We start from the raw sequence: 10,480 nt of genomic DNA, 5'->3' as shown, positions 1-10,480 counted from the left end.
GGTGGAAATATTTTTTTAAATGGGGGTTCCAAGATTGAAGGGAGAGAACAAAATTTTGAAAGAGAGAAAGAATGAGATTCTTGTACAAATAGTGGTTGGTCCTTTCCCTGTGATTAGTGGAAGAAAGAGAATGTGCAGATTCAGGTGGAGTTGTATCTTGGTGGTAGGTTCTATAGTGGGAAGAGGGGATGTGGTTGGTTTAGGAGAGGAAAAGATGTAATTATATCAAGGAGTAAAAAAAAAAAAAAAACATACAGGTTCACTGAAGAAAAAGTGCTGGGTGTGCTGAATGCCCATTTGAGATCTGAGTCTCAATCATGGGAGAGTATTGTCTCTCCCCCAGGCCCTTCTAAGAGACATTTGGCAAAGTCAGGAGATATTCTTGGATGTCACACTTGGGGAGATGCTCTTAGCTTCTATTGGGCAGGGTTCCTCTAAACATACTATAATGCTCAAGACATCCCTCACGACAAAGAATAACCAGCTTGAATGTCAATAGAATGAGGCTGGGAAACCCTGGTGTATAGTGAGTTCGTATTTATGAATAGAACATCTTTGGGATTTACATAAGAAGACAGGGGCCATCTCTAGGGGCAGAAAGAGGACTGACTGGCTTAAGTAGATGATACATTAAAAAAAAATGAAAAAGAAAAATAAACTAGACAGTCTGAATAATTTTTCTCCAGCAACATCAGCTGCCAGGATACCAACTTAAAGAAAAGGGGATTTTTGCAAAGGGAGTACAGTGAAGGAAGTACCATATTTTGGAAATGAGAGACTTTTAAAGCAACTGATTCTAATGACAGATGATGGACTCTTACCAGGACAGAGAGGCAAGATAAGGAAGTAGCTGGAGCATAGATAAAAAATGGTAAGTTCATTAATAAGAGGTCTTAATATGGTAAAAAAAAAAAAATCAGAAGAGAAAAAGTGGAGCAATTGAGCTGAAGTAACAATAGAAAATGTTATAAAAATAAGGTGATTAAAACCAAACTCCAAAGAAGGTACTGTAATTTTTTTAAGGTTTTTAAAAATTATTATTTGTTTATCAATAAAACTGAGGCACAGGCCAGAGGTACAGATGATGAGAGGATTCAGCAGAGACAGAGTGGAGAGCAGAACAGGAAGATCTACTGAAATGCACTGCTGAGGGAAGCAATGGGCACAACAGGAGAGGTCTGCTGCGCTATGTGGGTCAGCTCCTTCAGCCACCAGGAGGCCCAGTATTGTAATTTCTAATGATAATAAAGTCTAGAAGGAGGCCATTGTGGTGAGTGTTGAATAATGTAGGGAAAGATCATTGTGATGAGGGAGGTGAGAATGGTTTTTTGGATGGAACCCTCAGATCAGTGGTTTCTTCCAGGGAATAAAGTGCCTTGTAAAGAAGGGCTCTTTAATATCAGATGATAGATACCATTTTTGACATGCTACTGTCAGATACATAAAGTATCTGTCAGATCTTTTTGCTTCAAAAGAAGTCAAGTGACATGCATACTTAGTAACTGGAGGGGAAAAAATTCATATTTGGGCCGTTCCACTCTGCAGTGACTCTGCCCCCCAGGAAAAGACAAGTTGTCATCATTTCCATGGAATGTTGGGTGAGATTACCACTGGCAATAATGTCATGGAACTTTGTATAAAAGGAGATGTGGAAGGGAGAAATTATAAAGAAGGACAAAGGACCTGGAAAAGATGAAGACTGGCTTCCAAATTCATTTCACCCAAGTCATTTCTTCATAAGGTAACCTAAAGAAATAATGACCAAAGAGCTTGTGGAGATTAGAAAAGCTAAGAAAAATAGAAACCTTACTGATTCCCAGAAAAGGATACTCATAATGGTCATCTGTATTCAAAATATAATTTTTTATTACAGGTAATATTTTCATTGAAAATATCCAAAGTGTATATAAATATTGTTTGTATTGTAGTAGACCAGCATCAATAATTGACAATCAAAAAATTTTTAAGGACCATTAGAGTTGGTTGCCAAAAAGCCTTCAAAATCTACCACCAGTGCAACCCACGTTTACCTAACATGTCCATCACAATCTACACGTAAACACACAAGAATGCACACATGCAAACACACCCCTACAATTCAGCTGAACTGAAAATATACACACTATGGAAATAATAGACTGAATCCCAAAAACTTCCCCCTTGCTCTCTATTAGCTATCACCTGCTAGCTCAGGCTATGCTTTTAGAAGTAAAGACGCTGTCAACAGGACATTGCATTTTCAGCCTCTTTAGCTTATTGTGCAAGCTTAGCTCTCTTTTCCATTCATTACAGACTCATGTCACATCCATATATCTGAAAGACAGCCTCCCCTGAGGTAGACAGTAGACTCACCACAAGAGGTGAGAGAAAAGATGTCCTTTTCAATGTGTCAAAATGTTCTCGGTCAGTTAAGATGAGTGTAGGGCACACTGGTAGCTGTTTTCTCCTGCCTCTTCATTTTCACATGGCAGCCCAGAGTCTTCTGTCTTGCTTCTCTTCCTCCTATCTTGCTATTGGGTCTTAGGTGAGATGAGGACCTGTGGACTTATTGGAACCTGCGGTATCACAGTCCTCTTCACTCATGTCTTCTCACATGACCTCAAGTGGGCTTAAGAAGGCCTGCTTCGGGCCCTCCCTGGTGTCGCCAACAGATTAGGACACAGCACTGCAAACTAGCTGCAGCTGCTTCAGTGTGAGTTAGCGCCTCAGCCTGGGAGCTGACCTACATGGTGCAGCAGACCTCTTCTGTCTCGCCTGCTGCTCCCCTCAGCAGTGTACTTTGTCGATCTGCCTGTTCTGCTCCCCACTCTGTCTCTGGTGAACCCTCTCACTGCCCCTGCACCTCTGGCCTGTACCCCAGTTCTGTATGCATAAATAAATAAATCTTTTTTAAAAAAAGGCCTGCTTCAAGACAACCTTCTCTGTGCCTGAGACAAGCAATCATAATAGGGAGAATCCTTTTCCTAGAGCTTATATAAGCCAAAAAATGTCTTAGATTCCTCAAAATTGACAAGGGAAAGTGCAGATACATTGACATACAGATGGTCGGCATTGGTGAGATTAAACACTGCCCCCAGGTAGCTGCTGCGGGCCCACATCTGCCCATTCGTGCAGTAGTCCATCATCTTCTCATCCATCAGCACCAAGTCCCAGGGATAAATAGAGTTTCTCACATAGACCTTGTGGTTCAGGGGCTGGTTGTTGCAGTACTGACCCCGGAAGTACACTTTGGAATATACAAAGTACAGGCCCGTGTCATTGATCACAAGGCTGTCCTTTTTATGTTTCACCCCAGAGACTAGGGCAACTCCATAGGTATCTTCCCATTCCAGAGGGATGGATCTTGAGTCAGGCTTTCCTGCAATAAATCAAAGAGCTTTCAGCCAGGAATACTCACACATCCAATAAATTAAGCTTCCAAGGCAAAAATTTCAACTCATCTTTAAGCAAATGTTTCCTACTCAAAATGGCATGACTATATAGACCAGTCTAAGGATTCAGACTTCACTCATCACTGAATTCCTTCCACACTTTTATTAAATTGTCTGCCTTGATTTTAGCATCTGTATAACTAAATACCCCTAATCAATTGTAGTGAGAAGTTATTGACATGATTTTTGCTCTTTCAAATAAAATTCTCATGATCTTCACAACTAGCATCAAAGCTGCTGGGTTTTCAGATCCCTCCAAGATAAGAATCTAATGTCCTGAAGTTGGGAAGGATCTTAAGGATCATTCAGTTGAACTCATCTGCTACACAAAGAATTCTTCACCCTTCTCAGTGTGGGCTTGAATTCCTATTCCTTTGTATTCCCGTAGTGCTGCATACGCTTTCAGCAAAGACACTTCCAAGTACTGAAATTATTGCTCATGAACTCATTTTTCCCTATTACAGTTAAGCTCCTAGAAGGCAAGAACCATGTGTTATTCATTTCCATGTCCTCAAGGCTTGGCCTATAGCATGTGCTCAATAAAGGTCTGTGGCCCAAACTGGACCATTCAACATCTTCTGCCTCAATAATTCCAGGTACAGTGTCACACTATTTTCTGTAATACTTTCTACTTGTGGAAATTTCTGGCAGTGTCCACACCGCATTGCTCTCAAATCATTTCACCCCACTACATGACCATGTGCTGAAAATTCACTAGTTCTAAGCCTCATCTCCCCTCTTGGTCCCTTTTCTACTTTGAGACAAAACAGCATAATGCCCATCTAGACAACCAGGGAAATGTGGACTAAAATCATTCATTATCCCCCACTTTCCCACCTCTTAGGTCTGCCTCCCAAATTCCCTAAAGGCATTTGGAATAAATTTTTTCATGTGCTCCTTACAGGTGGAGATCATGTCATCTCCAGCTTAGAACAGGACGTGTCCAGAGTAAGGGTTCGAGGTGCGTGTGAGGTTGACCTGATTAAAACAATATATGTATGAAAAATTTCCAGCATCCCTGGAAAATAACCATCTTCTCAGAGCACAGTCATGGAATAAACAGTCATTGTGCTTCCTGCCAAATGCTCCCCTAAGCCCACATGTTACATCCAAACGCACACCTGTTAAATGGGCCACTTTCCTCTGCTCCAGTTTTTCAGAGGGTGGACTTCGGTCACCTGCATCATAGAGAAAGGAGATATAGTTAAAAGTGATATTTGACTATTATTTTGATGGGACTCTACACCGGGCATTTAAATAAAAGAGAATTTTTGAAAGCACAAATGGCAGCCACCTAATTCTAATCTGGTCAAACCAAACTGCAGAAATGACAGCAGCCTGTATTTCAAAAAGAGAGGAGTGAAAATAAACCAATCTAAACTAGACATGTGACTTAATAATAATGCCACCATAAAATAATATTGAGGTTGATTCATCAAGAGCTGTCATGCTGGTAACTGCATTGAGAACTTACCCTTGATGTAAATTATTGTTCCACCTTATAGATAACAAAATGAGCTTAGAAATTGCGTCACTTGTCCTGGAAGACCCAGTGTCAGAGATGATCTGGGATGAGACTCGGGTCTCCTGACTCCACATCAGGGCTCTTTGTCAGCTAAAAGCTACAGGTCTGTGGCTGAAGAAACCACTGTTTCACTCCTGGCTACAAAGGCCTTCCTCCAACAGCATTTTACAATCTGTCCCAAACTCATTATCCTCAGACCTGAACCACCTCTTACCAAGGTCACGAAGGTATAATCATGTACACACTTCCCTACCACTTACTTTCTGCATATCTGTTCAGTTGAACCTCCTCTGCTTGTGCGCACTAAACACTGTCATCTAGTAAGAACCCTCATGTGGCCTGAGCATTCCAGCTTCTTTTGTAGGTGCCGTTTCTCTTTTCTGCCTAGGTTGTCCTCTCAAGCAGAGCCCTGTGTCAAATTCCTGAAGTCCTATCAATGCCACCTAAAATACCTCTTTTTTCAAGAAAATCAAGTATGACTTTTCCTTCCTTTCATGGCTAGAATCACTCTGTCTTCCTCTCTTGTCACTTCTGATCCCCCTTTTGTGTGGTAACAGTATAACTTATCTCATTCCACCAAATAAAAGGAAAATTCCCTACAATATGCTGATCCCACCAAAATATTTAGTTCAGTTCTCACACAGAACATGTTCACCAAATTAAACTGAAAGAGTTAAAGTAGTCTGTGTCTCATAACAGACACTACTTCTCTGATTTCAAAGACGTTAACTGAAAAGAGCTACCAAGTTAGCTAATCAGTTAGGTGGAGATATTCAAGAATCATAGAAATGCTCTTGTCCATAGTGGGCTGTAATTACCTAGGAAAACTCAAATATGGCTCAAGAATGCTCCAGTTACTTGAGAACATTTCCTGAACAATCATTACCTCATAACCACACAAGACCACCCACAATGAATGAGGTGTTTGTGAACAGGAAAGGCAAAACTGAGTCTCCTCTATATTCCTACACCACAACCCTGCAGTGCAGCTGATCTGGCATGCAGCCATGTACTAACAGGAAATAGAACACAGAACCACATGCCACATGTCTTCATCTCCATTTGAGAGACTTCTATAGTCCTATTCTCATAGAAGCTACTCAATAAAAACACCTGCTGGGTAAATACTGGATCAAATAAGCCAGAAATACATTCTATACTTTTGTGATTATTTCCTGTCCCAGGGCCTTTGTACCTGCCATGCTCAGTGTGGGAATGTGTCCATCTGTCTTCCCACCTCACTCCCTCTACAAACACATGCACACACACTCTCTCACACTCACACACACACTCACCACTTCTTCACAGGGGATTTCCAGACTATTCTATTGTACGTTACATTTAGTACAATTTAAAATTATGCTGGTTGTTTCTTTGCTTCTGTTATTTTCTCCAGCATGCTAAAATTACACAAAGGCAGGTCTCTTGTCTCTCTTGTTCTTAGGCATCACCCACCATCCAACTCCCAGACTGGCACATAGGAAGCCCTCCAAAAATATTTGTGAATGAATAAAAGATATATCAAACCATTATGCTGTACATCTTAAATTATACAGTGATGTATACCATTTATATCTCAATAAAAAATGGGGGAAAATTTTAAATGTTTAACAAATATAATGAGTTAAACATGGAAGACAATAAAGCAAATAAATTGTGGTGTGACAACAAATATTTGAAGTGGTGTGTGATCCTATATCCCTGAAACATATACAGTGTTGTAAACCATGTTACCCCAATTAAAAAAAAAAAAAAAAGTAACATCATCAAAATGAGCTACAGGCCTGGATAAAAGGTTTTCAAAATCCCTAAATCCATGCTTTTGAATATATCATTTTTCACTGATCTAAATAAAAAAGCAGATTTGTGGTTGGTGAATGTTATATTAATTCTCCTGTCTGCTTAAAATTGAATAAAAATAAAACCACTGTGTGGATGGGGAAAAAAAAAAACTTTGAAAAACAAATACATAAGTTGAAATTATCTATAATAATACCTTCCAGAGAAAGTCATTGTTAACATGTTGGACCTTTTAGTTCTTTACTTAGAACATTAAAGTGTTCATATATATTTATTTAGTCAATATTAAACTAAACATACTGTTGTATAGCTAGTCTTTTATTTTATTTTACAAAAGTTTATTTTTACATCATTTTGTACATTTTTTTTTTTCATCTCAATTGTAATCCCCGCGGGTTTCCCATCACCAAGTCACCCGTGTGCTATCACCATGTATAACTAGTCTTTTTATCTAACAATATAGGATGCACAATCTCCATGTCATTAAATATTCTCCTAAATCATTGTTTTCAGTTGCTACATATTATGTTTACATCTGAATACACTATAAAGTATTTAACTTGTTTCCTATATGATGAATTTAAATTGCTTCTAAATTGTTTATTATAAATAGCCTCATAACGAAGTCATGGTCATCCCTATATATCTGACTATTTGCTGAAGATAAAGTTTTAGTAAAGAGATTACACAGTAAACTAACAGTTTTAATCGTTAGATATATTTTTTCAAAGTGCTCTTCAGTAAAGTTACAGCAATTTACAGCCCACTGGCTGCCTACTAAATGCTTAAGCAGACAATTTTCTTTCTTTCTTGCCAATCTGGGTTTTTTTTTTTTTAAATCTTTAAAAATATGATGGATGAAAATGTAACTCCCTCCCTGGGTTCTTTAAAAAAAAAAAAAAACTTATTGAAGCAGCTTTATATATTTCAACCAAATAAATCCCAAATCTGTATCTAGGAACATTAAGTTTACAACTAAAACTCCAATCTACCCTTGTTTTAATCCGCATCTCATCTTATAAGTAAAGTTACTAATTTCAATTCCATGTGATAATTCACCAAGTTCTGGTCCACCTGGGCTGATGTAGAAAAGATGTTTCCTGGAGTAGGGAGACCTGACTCATCTGTTCTCTAGACTTTTTAATTACTAAGATGATGCCACAGGGTGGGTGAAAGATGAGTAATTGGGTACCTATTTCACCAGTCACATTTCACTGATTTTCAGAGTTATTTTATTTTAGAAATCTCTAGAGACTTTCTTTTACTAATATTTCTACTCTAGCTATTTACATCTGAACTTTCAAACCACTTAGGGACTCAGATCCAGGGCCCAGAGCATCTTAAGGATGACTCCTACAAGAAAGTACATTCCAGAGCTGTAGGGAGATTGGGATCACCTGCAGCAGGCACCTCCTGAGAATATCGCACTAGATGTCTGTGAAGATTTATTAGTGTCTTTGCAGAAGACCTGCTTGCCATCTTTATTCTCATTCCATTGCCAGCATAGAGAGCTGAGAGTTGTCCTAGCTAAAGAAGCACCAATCCATCTCCTGGCAAGCCCTGTTGTGATGAGGATGCAGAATCCCATGTTCCTCCCAACCCCAGTTCCACACCACTGCTCTTGGGCATTTCACCTCAGCCAGTTGCCATCTTTGTCTCTTCTGAAAACTAAGATGACTACTCTAGATGCCGCATTCCCTTCCAACTTGAACCAAATCTAATGTTCAATGAATCTTAGTTTAAGACAAGTGGGGAACTATCCTAAAATCTATCAGTCTGCAATTTTCAGACTATGTCCTGAAACTTCATGAAGTTGATGTCTGACATTTTCTACACAAAACATTTCTTTTATTAATCAGTCAGATGAAGTTGGACTACCCTTGAATAATGGCTTTTCATTGACTGCAAAAGGAACAGCTTAATGTGGATTACTGAGAGTCCTCTTGTGAAAAGCTTAGATACAATTTATAAATATTCTTTTAAATGAGGCTTGGTGTTTGAGTAATGTTTTTAGAGGAGAGGACTTTTTGCAAAAACATCTGTCTCCACTTTCACCTCCCCCCTCTCACTGGGGGTTGCACCCACCACTCTGCATAGGAGCTAGGAGGCCCCAAGCAAGGAACAGGACTAGAACCAGCTGCCTACGGAGTGCCTAGATCACAGGCAGGATATGTGTGTGGATCTCTTTCTAAAGTCAAATGAAAGTTATTTTTAATTTTGTACCATGGTCACCTACACAGATTTTGAACAATCAAATTTACTTCATACTTAAAGGCAGTTCAAAAAATTAAATTGAACAGAAATTCAGAATTATCCAGGATTCTTCTTGTAATATGTATATGCCTGTGAATGGAAGGAATTCAAGAGAATAGACCAACTTGGTTCAGTGCTGGGAAGTACTGTATAAAAGTACTTACCTACTTGCTTATCCAGCGATGGGGTGGACCTTTGAATGGAGGACTAGCAAAGAGAAAAAGATGTGTAAGGAATAAAAAGTACTTCAAGCAAAAGGGGAAAAATTGTCCAAGAAACATAGTTTCCAAATCATAATCGATAGCTCAGAATCTCTCCTAACTCAGACTTTGGCCAATCGCCGACTCTTGGCGTTGTGATTTAGGCCAATATTTTTAGTATTTCAAGGAAATTTGGTTTATCCACTTGAACAGTTTCACTTTTACACAACTCTCAGCGTTCCTTTTCTTTCTGGAATCACTAGGTAGGAAGCAGGCACCTGCTCAGCAGAAGGATTTGCTAGGTGAGAAAGGAAGAACTGTGGTCTATTGATACGTGGACCTGACCCTTCACGACATGGAAATGTTTCTTTTACTCATTTGATCCTCCATTTCTCAGCCTACAGAAGAGACTATCTACAATAGTCCACCTCTAAAATAAGATTGAAAAGCACTTTGCAAGCTGCACAGTGGCCCTAGGAACCCCCTCTGCTGCAGCATATCTGCCCCCTGCCCAGTCCCTCACAGACCCTGCGATCCACTAGGCAACTTACCTGTCTTAGGTCAGCCAGCTCCTTCTGCAGGTGGAAGAGCTGAAACATCTCCACACCCAGTCCAACCAGTGCCACCAGAACCATGAAAAACATCACAAGGAGACACAGGCCTGTATTGTGGTCTCTCTTCTTCTTCAGAGGCGGTGGTGGTAGTCTAGGCAACAGAGGTGGTGGTCCAGGCAACAGAGGTGGTGGTGCAGGCTGCAGTGGCGGTGGCAGCGGTGGTGGTAGTGTTGAAGGTGGCAGTGGGGGTGGCCTCCTCTGTCCCGGCCTGCCAGGCACAGAAGATGGACAGAAGACGGACTCTGAAGAGGCCCATGGAGAGCTGGAATCACTGTCCACCCAGTAGATGTGGGGGTACTGGTAATTCAAGGGCTGCTGCATGGCAGCCGGTGACTCAAGCCAGCTCCCTGAAAAGGGTTTTCTGTCTCAATCCTGGGGAGGCCCAGGTGTCACGAACGGGCCCCCTGTTGCTGATTGCTCACCAGAAGGGACTCCGACTCGTTCTTTATAGAGTTTCCAGAGCCATGGGAAACACCTCTCTGTGTTTCTGCAGTTCAGAGAGACACCCACTCTCTTTGCATCTTAATCAAAAGCTTCAAGAAGCAAATCCAGGAAGTTTCAGCCCACAATTTTCTGATGAAAGTTTTCAAAGCTTCAGTTGTCGCTGCTCCTGCTGCTGCTGCTGCTGCTGCTGCTGCTGCTGCTGCTGCTGCTGCT

At 40.4% G+C, this 10,480-nt stretch overlaps 1 protein-coding gene across 2 annotated transcripts; it reads right to left on the bottom strand.

The window, feature by feature from the left end:
• Positions 1-2,963: 2,963 nt before the first annotated feature.
• On the bottom strand, positions 2,964-10,144 carry FASLG (Fas ligand (TNF superfamily, member 6)). Of its 2 annotated transcripts, none has more exons than XM_012728977.1 (4): positions 9,761-10,144; positions 9,170-9,216; positions 4,553-4,599; positions 2,964-3,358 (listed from the first exon to the last, which is right to left on the bottom strand). In XM_012728977.1, the coding sequence occupies exons 1-4, from the start codon at positions 10,142-10,144 to the stop codon at positions 2,964-2,966; spliced, it is 873 nt and encodes a 290-aa protein (XP_012584431.1). The 2 variants fall into 2 exon arrangements, with proteins under 2 accessions (XP_012584431.1, XP_004688546.1); XM_004688489.1 differs by having other exon boundaries at positions 4,553-4,609; positions 9,174-9,216.
• Positions 10,145-10,480: the final 336 nt, after the last annotated feature.

Source organism: Condylura cristata, unplaced genomic scaffold, assembly GCF_000260355.1.
Source record: "Condylura cristata isolate star-nosed mole 26May11 unplaced genomic scaffold, ConCri1.0 scaffold00024, whole genome shotgun sequence".
In the NCBI taxonomy this organism is placed as follows: domain Eukaryota; kingdom Metazoa; phylum Chordata; class Mammalia; order Eulipotyphla; family Talpidae; genus Condylura; species Condylura cristata.
Note: the sequence above shows the minus strand (reverse complement) of the source record. Positions and strands in the feature narration are given on the sequence as shown.

Excerpts from the sequence above, each read along its gene's own strand:
- FASLG (XM_004688489.1), bottom strand. The coding sequence starts at position 10,144 with ATGCAGCAGCCCTTGAATTACCAGTACCCCCACATCTACTGGGTGGAC. Across the intron at positions 9,217-9,760 it reads AGCTGGCTGACCTAAGACAG|TCCTCCATTCAAAGGTCCAC; the intron begins GTAAGTTGCCTA and ends TCTCTTTGCTAG. Across the intron at positions 3,359-4,552 it reads GAAAGTGGCCCATTTAACAG|GAAAGCCTGACTCAAGATCC; the intron begins GTGTGCGTTTGG and ends GATTTATTGCAG.